Genomic DNA, 23,146 nt, shown 5'->3' with positions numbered 1-23,146 from the left:
TATGGGATAGATATATGGATAGTGCTAAAGTCTTTACTGTTTATGTGTCTGATAAAACAAAACCCAGATGAACAACAAATATAACATTGAATATATTTATATATAATATATTGCAATATAAACTCAATTGAGATGCATATTCTTTGCTAGCATGTGACATGACACGTGGCATGTGTATGCTATTTTATTTTATTTCATATCACACATGTACATTGTCAATTTAATGTAAAAACTACTTTTTCTGTGTAGCTCGTATAGTTTCCTAAACTACATTTTCCGTAGTTCGAACTACTTCCATGGTGAAGTAGTTGGTAAATTCCTAAGCTATGCTTTCAAAGTAGCTTTCCCAACACTGCTTATCATGTTCTTTCCTTGCAGAGACCCGCGTTTGAATCCAGCCTGTGGTTATTTGCTGCATGTCCCCCGTCTCTCACCATACAACTGTATAAAGCATGAAAATATATATTTTTAATTGATGATGGGAGACATAAAATATTATACTTTAAATGAAAATATTAAAGTATGTGATGAGAGCATGAGTTTATTGTGAATTAAAGGTATTACTTAGTGTTGACATTATTAATTACACCACTGCACTTTTTTCTTTTTTCATTTACCATTAACTGAGGCATGGGTGGATTTAGAGGGGGGGGGGGGCCAGGGCAGGCCCCCCCCTCTAAATCCGCCCATGCCTCACTTTCCCGTGGGTGAGAGACATAAGAGATATAGAGTGACAGAGAGAGAGAAAACAAGCGATCGGGGCCGGATTTAGCACAGGGGGTGGGGGCAGGCGCCCAGTTAAAAAAAAAATATATATATATACTCTGATCCCCATACTGCTTAGCTGTCTCATTCAATCAATTCCACTACTGCTCATAAATTATTAGCTTCAGCTGCATTAATTATGTGCAAAGAACTAGATTGCTTGTATTTTGGTTTTATTTTACTTCCACTACCATACCACCAGGGGGCAGCATAATGCATGCTCAATTGATCAAATCAGCATGCAGAAATGTGTTCATTAACCAATTAAAGTGAATGAAGTATGGAATTGATGTTAGTCATTTCCAGGTCTGGATAAGTATGGAAAAAAGAAAAGTGTGTGGAAAAATATTTCTTTTTTCACGCATCATGTCCAGCTATAGTCTATTTCAGTAGACTATTGTGACACCTTGCCCTAAAGCCTAAAGAGTAAATGTGGAGTGACACCAGAGGTTTAGCACAGGTTTAAGCAACCACCACCCAAGCTGACCGTCCTGATTGTACCTGAAGGAAGCCTCGCTTTCATGTGATCGAGAGACATAGAGAGACAGTGAGAGAGAGCGAGACTAAGAGAGTTCGGCCAAAGCCCCGCTGCAAAAAGTTTGACCTGTCTGGTTTTTAAAATGTTACATTTCAGCTGTCAATCAACATAAAGCTGGTGTGTGTGTGTGTGGGGGGGGGGGGGGTTCCAGTAGACTATTGTGACACCTTGCCCTAAAGCCTAAAGAGTAAATGTGGAGTGACACCAGAGGTTTAGCACAGGTTTAAGCAACCACCACCACCACCACCCAAGCTGACCGTCCTAATTGTACCTGAAGGAAGCCTCGCTTTCATGTGATCGAGAGACATAGAGAGACAGTGAGAGAGAGCGAGACTAAGAGAGTTCGGCCAAAGCCCCGCTGCAAAAAGTTTGACCTGTCTGGTTTTTAAAATGTTACATTTCAGCTGTCAATCAACATAAAGCTGGTGTGTGTGTGTGTGTGTGGGGGGGGGGGGGGGGGGTTCCAGTAGACTATTGTGACACCTTGCCCTAAAGCCTAAAGAGTAAATGTGGAGTGACACCAGAGGTTTAGCACAGGTTTAAGCAACCACCACCACCACCACCCAAGCTGACCGTCCTGATTGTACCTGAAGGAAGCCTCGCTTTCATGTGATCGAGAGACATAGAGAGACAGTGAGAGAGAGCGAGACTAAGAGAGTTCGGCCAAAGCCCCGCTGCAAAAAGTTTGACCTGTCTGGTTTTTAAAATGTTACATTTCAGCTGTCAATCAACATAGACATTGTCAACAGGTGACATTTGTACCAGTGAGTTGAGCTAGAGTCAGGGACTGACTAGTCTCCTTCATCAGCTTATTTCTATCAGTGTTCAAACTACTGGTGATGATAAAGAAGGATCACTGCTGCAGCTTATAATGTGAGTACTTTTTAAGAAATTGCCTGAGGCTGGGATTGAACCAACAACCTATACATATAACACAACATTCACATGTTTATCTGAGTGAGCTATAACCCAGTTTTTCTCACACTCTTATCATATTTAGTCAACCTCATCCAGATTTTATTTAGTCAAGTTTTCGTCAACTAAGTGTCTAAGTATTTTCATCTCATCTTAGTCAAAGAAAACCGTAACTATTCATTAGAATTTCCAAACTTATTGTAAAGATATATTAATCCCACTCCATAAAGCTGCATTTCCCAATTAAGGGCTGGGCAAACACCACATACTGATACATATTTCAATTCAAATACATGTCACTCTTGTGTTAGAATGAGTAAATGGGCATTGACACTGTTTTTATATAACCCTTGATCAATTCTCATGAATCTTTTATCTTTTCTTTTTATTTGTCTGTAGGCTACATACGTGCACTGCCAAGAGTAGCGGCAGCATTATAAACCAGAGACCAGACTATATCAAAAACATAAACACACAGTGGCGTCATGCATGCTAGCAAGCGAAAAAAAAAAAAAAAACTACAGTGCACCTGAACAAGATACCCGCTGAATAAGTGTTCAAATGTTCATGTCATTCTGGCCAATACTCCACTTCTGTTATAGCTTTTCAGTCTGGAATATGGAATATCTTTCAATAATCTATGATTTAGCTGCTAAATTGTCAAATACCACCATCTGCTTGCTACCCAGGCACTTATGTATGTACTTAACCTAACTAAGTTAACCTAACTATCCGGTGTGCACAACATTGTCAGACTAAACTCTGGCTGACACCCCAAAAACCTACAATCCGCTACAGAAAAATGTATATTGTTTGTTCATTAACTGGCCCCTGGCCTTCTATCATTTCACGAAAGTGGCCCCCGGGCAAAGCAAGTTGAGTATCTCTGCCTTATGGGCTCGAGCCCAGTCAGATAAATAGTTGCTTGGTGTGTAGTTGTTCACTGGTTCAAATCCCACAGTCTAGACTAGAAGTGTTTTCATAAGGAAGTTGTATGCCTGTGTTACGGTGCCATTACTTTATCACGAAATAATTGCAATGTCTGTAAATGTTCAGCTGTCTGTGGTTTTCTCTCTCATAATCCCCTGCTCATATCTCTGTCGAAGTCAGGAGGGGAGACCTGGCAAGTGACGCCCTTGTGTACTCAGATGTCAGATATGGTCTGAAAAATCTACAGAGAAGTCTGGAAAAGTATAGAATATGGAAATGCAAAGTGTATAGGTAGGAACCCTGAAAAGACACCACTTCAAAGTATCATGAAACAACTTGGTTTATTTTCTCCCAAAGTTTTCTAAAAGTGGCCTATTTCATGTTTTATTTCTTTTCACCTACCAATATCCATCTGATATCAGTGAGATTCATGAAAAGAAGTTACACAGTCATGCTAGTTACTACAGGAATTGACATTTACACTGTAGATCCTAGGATTCTGTATTGTGGTTTAGCACATATGCAGAAAAAAGAAACACTATAGATGTTAAAAAAGAAATCAGGTTCCAAATCAAAACACCATGCAGGAAAAAATGTGGCACATCTCAAATCAAATGCCCTATAAAGTATTCAAAATCGTATCATGGCTTCAAATCAGTTCCTAGAAAAAAGGACACTTTTAAAATACCATAGTTTGATTTTTTTTCTTTCTTTCTTTTTTTAGACCCATTATTTGAGAGGACAGAGGTGCCGGAATAGCAGCCTCAACAATGTTCTAATTTGGAACAACTAAAACTAGAAATGGGAGAGCTTGAGCGGTCAGTCACCAATCAAACTTATTTCTGATTGAGCAAATCTCCTGATAGGTTGAAAATGCGACTGCCCAGCTACTGATAGCTCCTCCCATCTCTGACACCTGGCAATAAATACTTTGACTTAAACAGTGCTTGTTCATTCTGACATCAAGGAATACTCGTTTAAAATGTGAAGTGTTTTCAGGAGACATCGAAGGGAAGACTTATCTCTCACATTCTAGCAAAAACACAGATTCAGCTTTAAGAACACATGCGCTGCTGAAACGCACCTGTTGAATCCATAAGAACAGAACAAGGCCTAGCTGCAGGAAAAAGAAAAGAAAAATCAATCATTTAAACACCGCAGCAAAACAATAGTCAAATAGAATTATTCAGCCTTCTGCCTTGAAAATGTCACTGAACATTGATAAGACGCGGCCGGTCCTGTTTGGATGCAGCAAATGCCTTCAGCTGTCTTCAACCGTGGTTAAATAGTGAAGAAGACGATTCACAGGCTGATGCTACAGTTGCAAGAAACCATTCAGTCATCTTTCACACGCACACACACACACACACACACACACACACACACACACACACACACACACACTCCTCAGTCGCAGATGGGCAAAGGTAAAGCTGTAGCCCCTCCCTACCTGAGAACATGATTGTCGAGCATGCACACAGCATACAATTTTAGTTAATTTCACAATTCAAAAGAAGGAGACGATCCATCTGTCTGACTCTGTTTGAGATGGTTTGATTCAGAATGGCCTTGATAACATTTTCAGAGGTTACAGAGAGAACAAATAATAGCAATTCATCTGAGAAAAGAAAAGAAAAGAAAAGATGGACTTTATTACCAAAAGCAAACCCTGTTTAAGGTCCGGTTGTGTGTGCTTTCCAAACTAAATATTTGATCACATGGCCACGCTAGAATACAAAATGGATCAAAGTAAAATCAACGATAACAATGAAGTAGTGCTATGGTTTTATACATAATATACACAAGTTAACAGTGATCTCTAGACTGTAGTATTGATAGACTTGTCTGATGAGCAAAAGGCGCTAGGTCACAGTGGGTTTCACTTAGATAACACTTTAGAACGCTAATTCTAATTATACTCGTTGACCACTAGGGAGCGATACAGGTGACGGAGGAGCTGGGGTCTCTATAGGATCTATCAAACCTTATCTGAAGATACCGCGACATGTTTAGAGTTCTGCCCCCCCCAGCCTTAATAAGTTCTGTGCTTGAAACCATGTAATATCACTAGCTTAACATAGCACAGTTATGCTCTAAAGGACTATATTTGTTGTGTATTTATATAGCTTTCATGTCATCGCTTTATCACAAGCCTAGAATATTCTGTAGGCTGTTTATCGAGAGAGATTATTCTGTAGCCTTAAAGCCCCTAAATGAATGACAAAAGTGGCAAATCAGTGAAACTAGCTGCCAGTTGTCAACACTTTATAAGCTCTGAAGGATAAAAACATATCGTACAAGTAAAGTTGCACATTAGTGAGTGAGAGACTTAACGTGCAAACACACCAGACGCTGAAGCCACGCGAAACGTCTGGAAGTGCAGTCAGTTTCATTTCGGTGCCCTTGTTGACGCATCAGAACGTTCAGACCGGCCGCGACGCGGGCAGGTAGAGCAGTGACAGTTCCGGCGTCTGGTCTATTTCTTTTGCGCAAGCGATGGTGTGAAGCCAGGCAGGAAGTCAGGACAAGTTGTGACTGGCGTGGAGCAAAACAGAGCGCTTCTGGTGTGAACGGGCCAGGCTCCTGGTCAAGCTGAATTCACGCGCCCCACTGCTTTCGGATCCAGTGTGTTTGCGGCGTGAAAAGGTCCACTTTGTAGCTTCATTCTATCTAATCCAGTCTTTTGTGAGGGTTGGACGAAGGAGTGCTGGGTGCTGTAGGCAGTAGGGAGCTTGGCATGATGGGTAGTGTAGTAGGCGCAGACAATGTGAGGTGGATTCAGGTGAGTGCAGGTTGATCCTGATCTCTCTCTCTCTCTCTCTCTCTCTCTCTCTCTCTCTCTGGTTGCCATGCTACAGCGGTCCTTTGAACTGGTTCCCAGAGAGGTGCTGTCTGATGGACGGCTTTGATCCTGCTGCATCACCCAGCTTTCTCCACACCACCTGCACAGAGAGCGAGAGGGAGAGAGAGAGAGAGAGAGAGAGAGAGAGAGAGAGAGAGAGAGAGAGAGAGAGAGAGAGAGAGAGAGAGAGAGAGAGAGAGAGCGAGGGAGGAAGACAGCGTGTGAAAGACAGGTAGAGCAAGACATACAGAGAGAGACCGGCAGCCATGGAGACAGAGACCTAAATAGCAAGGCTAGATGAAAGAAAATTACTTTCTTCTGCAAGACAGAAAACTTCAAACACTCACATTTTGACTTTGAGCTCAAAAGAGTGCACACGCACGCACGCGCGTGCAGGCACGCACACGCACACGCACACGCACACACACACACACACACACACACACACACACACACACACACACACACACACACACACACACACACACACACACACACACACAGTAGAGCTATCTCTGTCCTCTGTCTCTGGGAGGCTGCCTGGCGCTGGACTCTCTGAGCGAGCGAGGGGCCCCTGGGGGCCCCCAAGTGATATTACAGAGGTACTATTGTCGTGCTTCCCGGATTCCTGGCCTGTCGCATACCTCTGCAGGGCCCAGATAGCCCGGCTCTCGCTCTCTCTAATCAGCAGACCTTTTATCCCGGGCCGGGTCCTTTCAGCACCACAGAGAAGATGGACAGAGGGAAAGGGGGCGGGGCAGAGGAGAGGAAGAATGGAGGGATGAGGCGGAGGGGTGGGGAGTGCTCTTTTCCCTGCTGCTCACTTTAATTGCTCTGACAGCTCAACTACGAGCCCCTTCTTAGAGCGTCCAATTAAGAGACGGCTTTGCGGGCGAGACGGGGGTGTGGGCGAGATGATGATAGGGTAGGGGGGGAGCGAGAGAGAGAGAGAGAGAGAGAGAGAGAGAGAGAGAGAGAGAGAGAGAGAGAGAGAGCACTGTGTTCGGGACACTGCTGCAAGTGTCGTTCCATACCAAACCAAATGAGGCTACTTCATTAGTGACAGCCACTCAAGAACTAACCTGATTTGCACCCGAGAGAAGTGAACTAAACCGAAAGTGACAAAATCACAGACGACACAAACATGAGCATTATGAACCACAGGAACATCTTGATTATTTTCCACTCGTGTATTTCTAAATGAATTCAAAGAATAATAACTTTATTTATACAGAAACTTTAAAAAGAAAATATTGCCAATATTAGCAATCGGCAATTATTAATAGCAGAAGCTAAAATTGTGATAATTAAAGGTATACTAGCAACTTTTTTAGGACCCTTCAAACGTAAAGCAAATCAAGTTTTCAGTCATGCGATGTAGGTCATTGTCTCCCTACAATATATGGGAGGCTTTTGATTGAGATCTAGTTCAAATACATACTCAGGAACACCAGGACAAGACAAGCCTGAGGGGAGGACGAGTCCTGCACTTACGTTGCACATCTCTCGAACGATGGCCTTCTCTTTCTCGCTGAGATCCTCCTCGTAGTCCTCGGGAACCTGCTTGTCCAGGTTCTCATGGACCTCCAGCACCTGGGGGCAGAGGGCTTTTATTTGTACAATCATTCAAGAACAGGAGGTGTGGTCAGATCGCATTACCATCATGAACTTGACTAAAGAGGGACACGAGGGGTTAAAGAAGATATCAGAGAGCTATCGTTGTAAATAGGAGTCCGTTTTTTTATGTTTTGCACCTGACATACACGGTATGCAATAAAAGCAAAGGACTTTGTAATACAGCACAGGGATTTAGCAAAACTGAGGCCGGTTGCACAAAACACCTTGAGTTAAGATGTTCCTTGAAGTCCGAGTTATGGTGTCCATAAAATAAAATCGGTTGCACAAAACACTCTTAAGTCTTCTCCTTAAGACTTAAGGGAGTTTTGTGCAACCAAAATCTTAACTCGCGGTGTTTTGTGCAACCGGCCCGATTTTAACAAGGCACGCCGGCGAACAGCTAAACTGTAGTTTTCCCACCACATTTCTCCAGTACCTTCATGGCGTGCACCACAGCCTCAGGCTTCTGGACACAGGACAGGTAGCCTGTGGCAGGAGAGGACTCGCTGGTCGGGAGGCGGCCCGTGCCCTGGGAGGAGGGAAAGTGTCAGTAACAGCAGCTAGAGTGCCATGTTGTTGTGTTGTGTGTGTGTTTTTATTGTTTCACAGGCATTGTTGATAGTTTATAACAGTGGTGTCCGGGGACCCCCAGGGGTCCGTTATGGGGTCCTCAGCAAAAAGGGGAATCATTTATCTTCACTATAATTAGTAACACAATGACAGCATGTATGACTATTTTGGTCATGGGCCATCTAAAAGCAACAATCTTGTCAAATGGGGGCCCGTGGTCTAATCTGCGTCAGTTTAGGGGTGCACTGGTTTATAAGTGTGAGAGAGGGAGTGATTTGAACCTCAAATGTGTCTGCTGAGTAAGTGATTAAATGCTGTTACTGATGATAATCGTGGTTTCTGCCCTGAACTCAAAATGCATTTGAGTTTCAACAACTGCGATAAAACACCAATTTACTGTATTTCACTGAACAGTGGAAGCCCTTCCCCCTTTTTTGGTCAGATTACACACGACAAAGGTCGAGAGCCGGATCTGAACCCACAACCTCTGGAGCACACGGCGTGCGCTGCAGTCCTGACACCCCGGCTTCAAACGGTCCACTGTCACACCGAGCTCAACCCCCGCGGATCACCGCAAACCAGACGGCCCACTGTCACACCGAGCAAACCAGCACCACCTCGGCTCTTCATTTGAGCCATAGCCGAGTTACGCGGCTCAAAGAGAGAGGCAATACATTTATTGAATCTTGAAACGGTTAACAACGCTTCCCTGTGTTGGTTGCAGATTTAACAAGGGAGATGGCAGGCAGGTAAACTGTCACTGACATTTCTTTGAGCACAGAAATGCCATCGCCTTCATCCCAATTTAAATTGCCTTGTTTCTTGTGTGGGTTCTGTTTGTTTGTTTGTTTGTTTGTTTGTTTGTCACAATGTTTTCAACCCTCAGCCAGGTCTGCTACACCCCGACGCTGCCAAATGGTTTTGTTCTGTCATGTGATCTGATCACATGATCTCGTGTGAATCCAGCTGCCTTGCAAGGTTAGGTGTGCTACCTGCACTGTGTGATTTAACCCGGGACGATGGGAACAGCCAGTCACTAAGAGGACTCATCCCACCCCAGTTAGTTCCAGACAGTGGCTCTCTGTTGGAGGGACACAGAGATCTGAGGATGGGGGGGGTCAAACACAATGGCGTCATTCACTGTGACCTGGCATCGGGGCTCTGCATTAGACACAGCTCTGTGGCGCTGTTAGCCCGGGTTCAATTCTCTGCTCGCTAGCGTTGCTCCCGTGCCCGCTGACCCCATTTGAGTGCCTGCGCGAGCCCAACCATAACAACTGTCCAACAACAATCTATTCGTATTAGATGACCCGACCACATGAGAAAGGAATAAAACTGCTTCTGCGACTCAACTTTCTTCACCTGTCAAAATCACTGAGAACCATACGGATAACGGCTTGTATAAGCATAAAATAAAATAAAATAAAATAAAATAAAATAAAATAAAATAAAATAAAATAAAATAAAATAAAATAAAATAAAATAAAATAAAATAAAATAAAAAGATGGTGAAAAGTCAACAATTTGCATGATGTGCCTCATTTAAGGGAGGGGGGGGGGGGGCATTTCAATTATAGCCAGGAAAGAATTTGAATGGGAGTGATGAGGGTGTACTACTGTTGTTATTAAATCCATTAGCAAGGGCAAGTCTACAATTTTGAGGGAAATGATAGGGGAAGAACCAAGAACGTATCTGCCGTATACTCGCTACAGTTGTAAATACAAACTGACTTCCCACTGGCTACAGCAGGCTTCTTCTTGTATAAGGTTACAGCGGGACATCTTAACAGCTGGATGAGTAATGTCCCGTACTCATCTTCAGGGAACTTCAGTGAAGTCAAGTACAAGTCAAAGTATGTAAATGGCTGCCGCTGCCTTGTGATGCTCTCTTCCATGGGTTAAGACTACTGTTTGAAATGTGTAAACAAACACTCCCGCTAGCAGCCGGGGCCTGCTCTCTCCGTTTATTCTGCGCCGGGGCTGTGCAGCAAAGAAAAAGGATTTGGACAGCGCAGACACACAGCCAGCTCCGGGGCTGTGCAGCAAAGAAAAAGGATTTGGACAGCGCAGACACACAGCCAGCTCCGGGGCTGTGCAGCAAAGAAAAAGGATTTGGACAGCGCAGACACACAGCCAGCTCCGGGGCTATGCAGCAAAGAAAAAGGCTTTGGACAGCGCAGACACACAGCCAGCTCCGGGGCTGTGCAGCAAAGAAAAAGGATTTGGACAGCGCAGACACACAGCCAGCTCCGGGGCTGTGCAGCAAAGAAAAGGGATTTGGACAGCGCAGACACACAGCCAGCTCCGGGGCTGTGCAGCAAAGAAAAAGGCTTTGGACAGCGCAGACACACAGCCAGCTCCGGGGCTGTGCAGCAAAGAAAAAGGATTTGGACAGCGCAGACACACAGCCAGCTCCGGGGCTGTGCAGCAAAGAAAACGGATTTGGACAGTGCATCAATCACCATGAGTACGTCTCCATGGAGTCGCCACGACAACCCCAACCACGCCGAAATGGCAGGTACAACACAATCACTTTCTAATCACCTTTCAATTAAAGCAGCAAGAATAAGTGACTGTCTGTAGCGTATATACCATTGCATGTGCCAATGTAAATGTTATTTCCTACCATAAAACATTAAGACATTTGTAAAATGGTTGTCCATCTTTTCTCTCTTTTTTTGTCCCAAGGATGAGGACACATTTATTGGAGACGAAATCCATATCCCACAAGACTGGGACCTCTCAAGTGTGAATACCTCACAAAACCCAATAAAATACCAGTTGAATGCATTTGAATAATTGAGAAGAATGAGTGCTTTGTTCAAATTTGCAAATAATATGCCCAGATTTGAGGCCCATTTAAATGTCTGGCAAGATAAACTGAGCCAACATCCACATCAAGGCTGCAAGAGACAGTTACTCTCTGGGCTGTCTAAAAGATGGATTGGCCAGTCGTTGGATGATTTAACGGCATAAATCAATGCAGTATCAAGAATGCATTTTTCTATTTCTGTTGATTAATTCTAATATTGACACTAGCGAGTTCGCTAACCGCGAGTGACCTTGTTTCACACAGTAAACCGTGCTGCAAAATTAAACGCGGGGGGAAGACGAGCGTCGAGATAATTTGCCATTTAACATTTAACCTTGCTCCCGATTGGACAGACCTCCCAGCGGGGATGGGAGGGGGGGTCAAGGTTCACGGACATGATTGGACAGTGAGTGACGTGAAGCTCCTCGAGGAGGAGACGTTGACCTGTGAGCTTAAAACCACACACGGCATTGATTTTTACACCGAGTCCTCTGGGTAGTACTAGTAGTGGCGTGGCCCGGCGCTGGCCTTCCTTAAGTCAGTCAGAAAACAATTACGCGGCCTCTCCTCCCCAGACACGGGCCGGGGTCAGGGGTCAGGGGGTGGCGCTGGATCCGAGAGGATTATTACGTTCATAGCGGGAGTCAGTTCAAACAGGCTCCAGGGGGAGGAAGGCAGCCGAGAGGAGCGTAGGAAAAGAGGAGGAGGCGTCACTCCCTCTTATCTTCTCTTCTCATCTCTCCGTCTTAGTTCCACTTTCTACTCCTCTCTCCCTCCTTTAAGTCTCTGTCTCTTCTCTACATGCTGTCTCCCTCCTCTCACTCGCGCTCTCTCTGCCCCCCTCTCTCTCTCTGTCTTCCTGTGTGAATGAGTGTCTCTCTCCCTGCCGTGTATAAGGGCGATAGGGAGTCTGGTACCCTGTGGAGGTGTAATTGATGAGTTGGAAAGAAAGTGAATTAGAGCTGACTTGACTTGATTTCACTGTGGAGGCACCGGGGGAGGACGGGGGCGAAGCTGTAGCCTCTAGCATTTTTAATGTCAATTTCTTTCCGCCGATGCATCTCTTTGTGTGTCTGTCTGAGTGTGGGCGTGTGTATGTGCATCTCTGTCTTGTGTCTATGTGAGTGTTTGGGTGTGTAGTACGCTTGTGCATGTGTGGGTGTGTGTGTGCATGTGTGGTACTCACCATGTGCGTGGCATCCTGGCGCTGGGGCAGAGAGGACAGCTGGGACTCTGAGTGGTACAGGGTCATTCCCTTCCTCAGGGCGCGAAGGTCACCCGTGTTACACTGCTGCGGCCGGACATGTGCGCCGACACACACACGCGCCCACACACACACACACACACACACACACACACACACACACACTCAATTAGATGTAATTTCCATGTCAGGTGAAGATCGTTGCTTCATGGTGTACAAACTTTACAGACAGGATGGTTCACACTCACTCACTCGCTCATGTCTTGTTTTTGTTCTTCAAGCACCTGAATAGGGGAACTTTTGGCCCCTCCCATTTTGGAAGCCCTGCCTCCAATTTGACCTTTAATTACAGATTCACGCCAATTACCGTCATTATGGCATCTCAAAATCGATATATTCACGTCTATTATTACGGGAGCCTGACTCCAAGTAGCTACAGCTCAAGCGATGTGGAAGATGATTTGAAGTAGACTTGATGAGTGTTTGCCAGTTATTTTATTGTGCAGAAGTAATCAGAAACAGGATAGTTCACCACTACTTACAATTCAACAGCTGTGCAAAAACCTACTTTGCCTATCAGAGTCTGTCTGACCCTCCTACCATCCTGCCCCACACTCTCACCATCCCTCTGAAGCATTATTATTATTATTATTATTACTACTGTATTATTATTATTATTGTTATTATTATTACTGTATTATTTATTATGTATTATTATTATTACAATACTGAATTGTATTTGTGGCATCTTTTTGGTAAATGGCACAGCACAGCAGTGGACTGTATCATGCACCATCAGCGAGGCGCTCTACGCGGGGATTGTTGTCCTGAGATTCAGCTTCATTAGCAGCTAAAGAGCAGTGGTTCCTGGGGGCAGTATATAAGTGGCCTGGCTCCTCTCTGCAGGCAGGAACACAGCAACACCACTGTTCCTTATGACATTTCTCATGTCACGCACTGCTGTTCCCTCTGCGCACGGCGCAGCACGTCAACACACACACACGCACACACACACACACACACGCACACACACACACGCGTGCACACTCTCTCACTCACTCACTCACACACACACACACGCACGCGTGCACACTCTCACACGCACACTCTCTCACACACACACACACACACACACACGCGCGCACACACACACACACACACGCACACACACACACACACACACGCACACTCTCTCACTCACACACACACACACACACACACACACACACTGTCCCCTCTGCGCACGACACCGCACGTCAACACACGTGACGCCTGCCAGCGTTCAGGCTATAAATAACCCAATGAGATGTGCGTGTGTACGTGCGTATATGTGTGTGTGTGTGTGTGTCTATGAATGTGTGGACACTGTGTCGTGCTGGCTGCTCCTGGGCATCGCACACACATACACACACACACACACACACACGCACTTGTGCGCACATACACACAAAAAGCCACAATTAGCATTCTCCCCGTCTCGTCTCTCCGTTGATATCCCCTCTCCGCATCCCTCCTCTGGCTCAGTCTGATCTAACCTTACTGTCCCTCTAACCTTTCCCCATCTGTCCCGTGGCGCTGGCTGATCTACAGTATCCTTGGTTCTCTGCATTCATGCCCTCAATCTGTACCTCTGCTAAGCAACAATGATCACCGCGTCCTTTCTCTATAGGCTTTAGTGTCTGGCAGCAGAGTTACGCCCTAAATGGCACATCTGGACGAGCGGCAGACATTTGCACGAGCACACAATCCAGGACATGAACATGGACCAGTCAGTGAGGGTATCACTCATTACAAAATGAGTATCAAAGTTAAAGAGTAGTCCTCAATCATGCTGCTCTCTGTCAGGAACGCTATCACCTAAAGGAGACTTCAGTAGCTACCTCGAAACAAACCAACACTCTGTACCAAACTCTATTTCTACCCCCCCTAAGTCGACTTTGACCACGGAGAGAGACCGACCAAGCCTTGTGTTTGGGACAGTCGGCCCCCTGGGCTCCTCTTGGCTAAAGCACGCGGCCCCTTCCATCCATCCATCCATCACAATATTGTCTGTGCTGACAGGAAGTAGCCGTGGACGTCACGTCACGCATCATTTCCTGTCTGAGTTACGAGGGCCGGGGTGATGCCGCCGCGACACAAGGGTAGCGCCGTGATTGAATGGAATACACAGTGTCCGTGTCACCTGTGCTAGTCTCCCAGGCACAGACCTGTGACACCTTATGTCAGTTCATTTTACTACTCTGCCTGCAGATTGATGTCTTTACAATCTAGGATGTGATTAACTACCATCTGTACCTCTTTTTTTTTATTCTATATTGGCAGCTTTTGTGGGTAAACAACAGTCTAGTTTCTACACTTGTTAAGTGATTGGCAAGATAAAACACCAATTAGCAGGAAACCATGTTCAAATAGTCATTCAGTCACTCCGTCAATAAATCCGCCATTATTCATTTAGCGCCCCTCATCGTTCACGTCTCCTGAGTGGACCTGACTGCAGCAGGCCACGCGCCGCGCGCAAAGTCAACCAGGTCAATTAGCCCACAGTTAATGGACGGGGAGTCATCCGGTATAAATTGAATCTGTCGTATGAATCATTAAATGATCTGAGTAGTCACACCGAGCACTGGCTTGTTAATGAGAAAGTGGCCGTGAGCGTCGCAGACACACAGCGCCTCACACTTCAGTGCGTCTGAGAGAGAGATAAGCAAGGGTTTGAAAGAGAACGTGGGAGGAGATGGGGAGGAAAGTTAAAGAACAAATCGTGTACAGTACATGTGTGCCGACTTTAATGTCTGCGAGTTTCTGTTGACACCCCCGTGCTGTGTAGGCCTTTGTTGCTATCTACTTTGCGGCCATTTTGCCGACTCCCTCCCGCCTCTCTTTGGTACATTTAAAAAGCACTCAGCAGGGCCGCTTTGGAGGGTCAACATTCCACTGATAAGAAGCTATTGTTTCCTTCAGGCTCAAACACAAGTTTCACTGGGGCCAGTTTCACAACAGGAAGTTAGGCAACATGTCCATTCAGGCAGATAATCCACTGTAAATTCCACCTGCTGGTATTGAGACATGTTAAGTAGGCTACAGTATTGCATAACCGTGACAAAGTAGTGAACTCAAGAAATCCAGACCTTTTTCTTGCCCCTAATCACTGAAAGCTAACATTTTCAATGCCAGTGTTTTTGATGGAAAACAAACAAGTGTCTCAATCACACAAACAAGTTAAGGTTCTTAAAAATAAATAATAATAATAATAATAATAATAATAATAATAATAATAATAATAATAATAATAATAATAAATCATACAGTCCTGCATTCTTCAGATACACTCACACCAGTTGTCGGCCATGCATAATAGATGCCTGGATCTACAGTACCCGTGTCTTAAATGATTCAGCCCACCAGACGTCCCGGCAAGCTTAGCCAGGACAAGCGCGTGTCTTTCATGCACCAAAGCACAATGTAGCATTCATTCACCTCGGGTTACCTAGCAGCACCAAACACCAAGTGCGCTTTGCAAAAACAGCGTTCAAGGACAAAAACAGCCTCCTTGCCAATATGGGCCACACACACACAGGCAAGAGGCACCTCTGTTTCATTCATTAGCTTAGCATGCTAGCAGCAGATAAAGGTAGGAGATAGCAACAAGCGTAACGTACAGCTGTGAAAAGTCCCACCACCTGGACAGATAAAAGATAGAAAGAGCAATAGAGGCTAGCCCTGCCACATTGACCTCAGCAGAGTAGCGCTTCAGAGGCCAGCAATCAGTGGCATTGGAGAAAGTTACCTTCTTGGCCGGTATCTGTGATAAGCTATAGCGGCTATAAGCCTGGGTCTGGGGAGAGAAAAACAGTGTTCATGTATTGGTACGGTTCATTATTGACTTATTGTCTATCAAGAGACATTATTAGCAAGGTAGCAACTGTAGTAGTTTCAGGTGCATAAATTATAGGCACTGTCAAAAACAAACTGCAGAGGAGAGAACTTCACACATTTAATGTCACACATTTAAAAATTTGAAGCAAAGCCCCTTGGTGATCTGCTATTTTATAGTGTTCGGACCACTGAGGAAGTTCTGCCATGGTGATTTCACAGCTGCTTTTGAGTTGATTTTTTTTCTCCATTAGACTATGCAGACTTATTCAAATATTGTCTTCCTGAGTGTGTGCGCCGAGTCCGATAAGGAGCTCGTAATCTTTTTCCCATGACGCCACATTGCCACGGTCCTCGAGGGGGGAAATTGAGCAGTATCCAATTAATAAAACAAAGTAAAAGTTATATCATTGTGAAACTTAAACATTAACTGTAAATCTTCACGCCTTAGCTGTGAATCTTCATAGAAATCTCGCCGTGACACATCACAGCCACCATTTCCGCACCCACCACCATGGCCTCTCTAGTACAGGGAATATTTACCCAAGGTGTAATTTAAAAGCAGTGTTATTTCAAAAGGAGGTTCAACTGGATGTGCCGATGTAAAACGGCTGTGAGACAATGTGTACCTCCTAATTGTAGCACTTAGGGCTAATTACGTGGATCGCTGAGGTCTCGTGTCAGTGATTGCCGCCCACGCTCTTTTGCCTACACATGAATCTGCACAGAGATAATTAGGGAAATAGAAAATCGTGGGAAAAAGGAATAAAGGTTTCTAAATCCATTTAAACTGTGACTCCTCAACTTGACAGTCTTGCTTAAAAGAAATGATGAGGCACACAAAAGCCTACAAGCTTAGGATCCATCAGAACGATCATAGATGATATACAGGTTTTCCCTGTGACCTCAGGCTCTATATAAGGTTTCTGAGAGTCGTTCTAAAACGCATGTACCAGAAAAACTAGAGCCATCCTTGCTGTTCAATCATTTAAAATATTAATATGTAAGCGTTTTCTGAAAATCGCGTTTTTAAAAGAACACATTTACACTTCAAAAGTCATCAAAGTGGTCCTCGTCTATGAAGATGATCCTGCTGAACACAAATGACCACGCCCATAAACTATCGTTAACCACCACAAACCTTCTTTCATGCATTTCACCAAAATCCCCATTCTAAAATCCCATTCACGTTTCCCCTTAGGAACCGAAGTGCGACTTCCAGACTCATTCCTGCGGTGCTCTAATTGATCAGTGATCTAAGATCTCAGGTCAGGAAAGACAAATGACAACTTAATACATTTGGCTAAGAAACTTCACTGCGAACCAGTAGAGAAGCTTGTCTCTGCTCAGTGTTCGTCCTGTATGTCACACATACATGACCTCCACACTTTCTCTGACATGTGACCCCCTGGTGAACTGAACATGCCACCTCCTCCTTCCCACCTCCACATCCCCCAAATTCTGGGGAGGTCACAGCAAGTTCACCTTTGGGGGGAATACTTTTACTCTGTCACTGTCACTTAGCGCCTCTATCCCCTCCTCTCATCTCTTATCTGCTCCCACAGTTCTCCTCGCGGGGCTAGCATCGCCGCTCGCTACTGAAGCTCACTGACTCTCCATGAATTAAACATGGATGAACACACTCGCCAACTAACAGACAGGCTGTTGTGAGGGGGTGGCTTCAAGCAAGTAGGGAATCAAGCAACCCATTTGTCTCATCGCGGCTGCCTAGCGCATGTGGCGGTTATGTTGGAAAGTTGGAATCTTTTTTTTTTTTTTTTTTTTTTTATAACTTGTTTTTCTTGCCATTTCATCGAATGGCACTGGGCTGGGCCAACAGCACAACACTTGTGTCTGTAATCGAAAGGGATGGAGAGGTGTGTGTGTGTGTGTGCGTGTGTGTGTGTGTGTGTGTGTGTGTGTGTGTGTGTGTGTCTGTGTGTGTGTGTGTGTGTGTGTGTGTGTGTGTGTGTGTGTGTGTGTGTGTGTGTGCGTATGTGTGTGTGTATGAAGCTCACCTGCGAGAGAAGCTTATTGTTATCGTCCTCCAGGATCCGCACTTTAGTCTCCAGCTGTCTGATGTAGTTGGAGGAGGAATCTGGAGGAGAGATGGAGAGGAAGAGAGGCCATTAGCATCTCAAAAGACCACTAAAGTGAAATACAGCCAGGCCGGACCACTGGAGCAAAGAGGACCACAAAGAGCTCAAAAGGTCGACGCGCTCTTTGAGACGTCCAAAAAGTCTTTGTGAAAGGCCATTCTCCAAACGAGGGGTATAAAGTTGAGATGTGCGCAGTAGTAGGGGCTGGGGTGATTTGGACAAAATGAAATAACGAATGATATTTTTTGACCAAATACCTTGATATTGCGAGTAGGGATGACTATTTTAGATGACTATTGGTGCTTTCACAAAATATTTACACAATGAGATTTCTGATAAATCATCATGTGGATACAAAGACTAAAGGCAAATAATAGAACAGAACAGTCTGGTGGTAAGTTCAGAAAAGTACATCACTTTACTGTAACAACAACAACAACACTTATGTCATATGATATTCCGACATACATGCAAAATCTAAGACGATATCTAGTCTCATATCACGATATAATAATATCAATATACTGCCCAGCCATACGCAGTACTTTGCTGATGCCTCATGTTTATTTGCGATTGGAACCATTCATCAGTCGCTCTATCGCTGCGGTGCAAATCTCCTCAGCTAAAATGACACTTTCACGAATCACAGCCAACCAAACAACAACAATACTCTACTTTGTCTGTTTGTCATACGCACTTCCTCTCCTGCATCATCGTCATACCAGCTGACTCTGACAGAGAAGAGTCCGAGTCTGTGCAGGTGCAGGTGCAGCAGCAACAGGTGAAGGCCTTGTTTGTGCTCGAGGCCATCCACCTACGCACCGAGACAGACCTATAGAGCAGGGCTTATCCCAAGAGCTCGTTGGCTTGAATGAACCCTGGATTGCCATCTAACGCTCCTTTCACACCAACACGACTCAGGAATATTACGCCATGCTGCTGATCGGGGTCCACCCTGCGCAGGAGAAACCACACGTGTGTCACAAGCGTTTTACGAAAACACATGCGGTCGTGCGCGCTGGAAAAACAAGGCAGACAAGGAGTTTTCACACTGAGGTGACCCACCTCTATCCTGGGTCACTACTAGTGTGTGAAATGGATATCAATGGTGCTTTTTCAATATTACATCATGCTCTTTTGAAGTGCTACTTTAACACCGCAGCCTTCTGTTATGATTTGAACTGTCTATATATATACCTATAGACAAAGCGTATGTGACCTAATTGCCTTGCAGAGAATGCAAAATCGGTTTGCCCGATCCCCTTCTAGTGACGCTCCACATTACACGCAACGTGCATCAACGTTGGCGAGTTCAAAGCAGGGACAGCAGCTCTCCGCAGAGTGGAGCTGTTGTGATTGGACTCGGTGGGGGGCACGTACAGAACAGAACCGCTGATCTAAAAAGGCATGTTTAATTTACAGTCAGATCAAAGCGGAACTACGCAGAGGAAGTGCGCTCAGGCAACTCGTCAGGAGGAACACACACACCGCTGAGCTGTTTTGTTTTTCTAAGTGGAAGTACAGAGAGACAGAGGATGACTGTGGGAAAAGTGTGATCAAGCCTGCGGGGAGGCTGCTGATGAGAATGCTGGGTTGGTGTAAGATGATGTAGATGAGAAGTTACTGCACGTAGGGATATAAATTATCGCTCTCTCTCTCTCTCTCTCTCTCACACACCCACACACACACACACACACACACACACACACGCACGCACGCACGCACGCACGCACGCACGCACGCACGCACGCACACACACACACACACACACACCCACACACACACGTAAAATCACATCTTGTTGCATGAATGACGTAAGGCCTACCTTGGTTTATATATAAATTGACCCAAATAAGTCTAACCAGCCTGCTCCATTCATCAAGCTATTAGTCTAGTTGAGCAGCACTCTGCAACCAGGGGGTGCTATTCTGCAAAACTCAATTTAATAAAGCAGTCATGCTTGGGGGCAGCCTGGATTATCTAGGCTTGCAGTCAGAGATAATAGCTCCAGACGTATGACACTTTGGTGAACAGAGGTGGCAAGAAATGATCTGAGACCAGAGTCAGAGTCAGACAATCTCAATGCACTTGATTCAAATCTGTCATTGTGATCAACTTGAACTGAAAGTTGATCGCCTCCAAATGAAACACTGTCAGATATCTACCGAGATCAAATCCTTTCCACAAGTAAAACACTGCTCCATCTCTCAAGCTCCGGAAGAAGGAGTGGATGACAGTTGGCCCAGCAGGGTGCCATTTGTGGTCATCTTCAGAACCTTGACTCTTTAGGAGAGGCAATTGTGGCAGACAGTGGTGTCAGCTTGGTTAGATGATGGTTGGTCAGCTAGATGAGAAGGTTGCAGTAGCCAGAGCTGCTAATCCTCTCTTCCAGCCTTGTGACCCTCTAATCTGGATTCATCTGCTGGCCTGACCTGCGGCCAGATCTCAAGCCGATTACGATGAAGGTTCCTCAGTCTTCAGTCACCACGCTATAACAACAAAGACAGACTGAGAAACCGCAAACATAGGGAAAGGAAGGAAAACAAAGAAAAGTCGACTGATGCTGTTTTTTCTGTGAGTGTTTTTTTTCCTCCTCAGATTACTAGCAGGACGTGGAGATTCCTCCATCTGTAATCCAATAACCTCACGTAATCTGAATCCATCAGGCTCTATCTCATCTCCTTAGCAGCAGAATTAATACTCAAAAAGGAGCTCAGTAGATCCAGGTCCGACTCAAAATCACTGCGTTTCCATTTATGTTTACATGTGCCGGGAATTTAGCCTGGTGAATTGGTGCCACACAGGGCAAACATAGCCATCACATGCAGAGGGAGTCATCATATTGTTTAAAGAGGAAGAGGAGGAGGAAAAAGAAGATGAAGAGGAAAAGAAGTAGAAGAAAGTGAAAATGAAAATGAAAAAAATGAACTAATGGAATGTTTGCAACGTTGCCAGGTTACAGCATTCCAATAAGGATGAGGTCATATCTCATCTCATACAGTACATGTCATATATTTATATTTATATTTCGAATTTCAATATATCGCTATACAAAAATGTGACAATACATATGGTGGGGCAAAAACAAATTGTAAAAATAATAATAATAAAAAAAAAAAAAGAGGCTCATCCATCACAATTTCACAAGCTTCCCTTACAAATGATATTAATGCCATTTTTAAATTGATTAGATTCTAGCAAGCCGCTGCCATTGCTAGAAAGAGTTATATGGCTCAGAAATAAACTCTACACAGTCATTTGTTGTCAATGAACCTTTATTTATGACATCGTATCATGGCTGTATTGAATTGTGAAGCCCTCTAACGCGTATCGAATCGTATCATGAAATATCGTCCCATGATCGCTACATTCCAAACATACAGCTAAATATACAGCCTCTACTAGTCCAGGGACAGAGTGAGGGATCTGAGCTGTGTGTGAGTCTACACAGGCTGAGAAGCCTCAGATAGCAGCGTACCATCTCTCTCCTCCTCCCCCATCTCAGAGCCTTTGATGTGTCGCAGGGGTTAGAGATGTTAAAACCTGAGAGAGAGAGAGAGAGAGCGCATCACACATGACATGTGATTAAGTGCTCCTGCTTAAATATGTGCAGGTCTGCTGCGTGCACATTTAGTAGGAACACATGACAAGCACAAAATGCCTGTGTACACCACGCACACACACACACACACACACACACACACACACACACACACACACACACACACACACACACACACACACACACACACACACACACACACACACACACACACACACACACACACACACACACACACACACACACAAAAGCCGGAGGTATCTGGAGGGAGCATTGAGCCACCCCCTCTCTTTAACAGCCGGCCCCTGAGACCGTCCTGCATGGAGAGGGGTCAGGCAATTAAAGCATCCCCTGCCTCCCCTGCCATTCCTCCATCCTTTCATCCCTCATCCCTCCAGCATAGGGGGGAGTTAGCACGTTAGCGATCATACAGGGATCACATAGCCCAGCCCATCAGCACAGGGGGGAGTTAGCGAGTTAGCGATCATACAGGGATCACATAGCCCAGCCCATCAGCACAGGAGGGAGTTAGCGAGTTAGCGATCATACAGGGATCACATAGCCCAGCCAAAATAATTACCCCGCGAAACTACAGCGACCCAGCCCCATGCAACTACTCCTCTATCCACAACAAGCACCCAGGGACAGCGTGGTGATTATGACTTATGCATAGCCTGCCCGCAGTCTGGAGAGTACAAGCAGCAAGGAAGTAAATGCTTTAACAATGATGTCCAACTAAGCAATAAACAATACATCCCCAGAGAGGGAGAGAGACACACAGACAGAGAGAGAGAGACACAGAGAGAGGGAGACAGAGAGACGACACAGAGACAGAGAGACGAGACAGAGAGAGAGAGAAGGGGGGGAAGGGGACTCACAGAGGGACACTTTGTCCTTACTCAATCTCATGTGAGCTATTTTTACTTCTGCAAAAGTGTTGTTTATCCAGCAAAATGAGCTGAACTGTATATTTACATGAGGTGATGTGTGTGTGTGTGTGTGTGTGTGTGTGTGTGTGTGTGTGTGTGTGTGTGTGTGTGTGTGTGTGTGTGTGTGTGTGTGTGTGTGTGTGTACGAGACAAAGTGTGACGCAGACAATGGCGCGAGTCTGTCCCTCTCCCTCCGCACGTCACTTTCTTTCTCCGTCAGTGCCAGTGTGACCCACTTCCAACAGCCACTCCCTCCTGGCTCCTTCACAAGTCCACTCCACTCCTTGCTTCTCTCTCGCTCCTTCACAAATCCACTCCACTCCCTGCTTCTCTCTCCCTCCCTCCCTCCCTCCCTCCCTCCCTCCATCCCTCCCTCTCCCTCCCTCCATCCCTCCCTCTCCCTCCTGATGCGACACAGACACCAAAGTCAGCCATGTGTCCCCAAGTGCATGCTAACATTTTGTTTTTAATGATATGGCCTGCAGGTTCC

The 23,146-nt window shown here is 45.2% G+C and overlaps 1 protein-coding gene across 1 annotated transcript in view; it reads right to left on the bottom strand.

Moving 5' to 3' along the window:
• Positions 1–3,479: 3,479 nt before the first annotated feature.
• Positions 3,480–23,146, bottom strand: part of ccdc85cb (coiled-coil domain containing 85C, b) — a 64,528-nt gene continuing 44,861 nt past the window's right edge. The window contains exons 3-8 of the mRNA XM_083643765.1: positions 18,085–18,164; positions 15,981–16,028; positions 12,176–12,280; positions 8,044–8,136; positions 7,485–7,583; positions 3,480–6,090 (exon numbers count right to left, since the gene is read on the bottom strand). Coding sequence (XP_083499891.1) covers positions 6,001–6,090; positions 7,485–7,583; positions 8,044–8,136; positions 12,176–12,280; positions 15,981–16,028; positions 18,085–18,164 — 515 coding nt within the window. The 3' untranslated portion in view covers positions 3,480–6,000. The remainder of the gene's footprint in view (positions 6,091–7,484; positions 7,584–8,043; positions 8,137–12,175; positions 12,281–15,980; positions 16,029–18,084; positions 18,165–23,146) is intronic.

The sequence above is a fragment of the Poromitra crassiceps genome, assembly GCF_964638095.1.
Source record: "Poromitra crassiceps genome assembly, chromosome: 9".
Classification (NCBI taxonomy): domain Eukaryota; kingdom Metazoa; phylum Chordata; class Actinopteri; order Beryciformes; family Melamphaidae; genus Poromitra; species Poromitra crassiceps.
The sequence above is the reverse complement of the archived record's forward strand: the minus strand, read 5'-3'. Positions and strand labels throughout refer to the sequence as shown.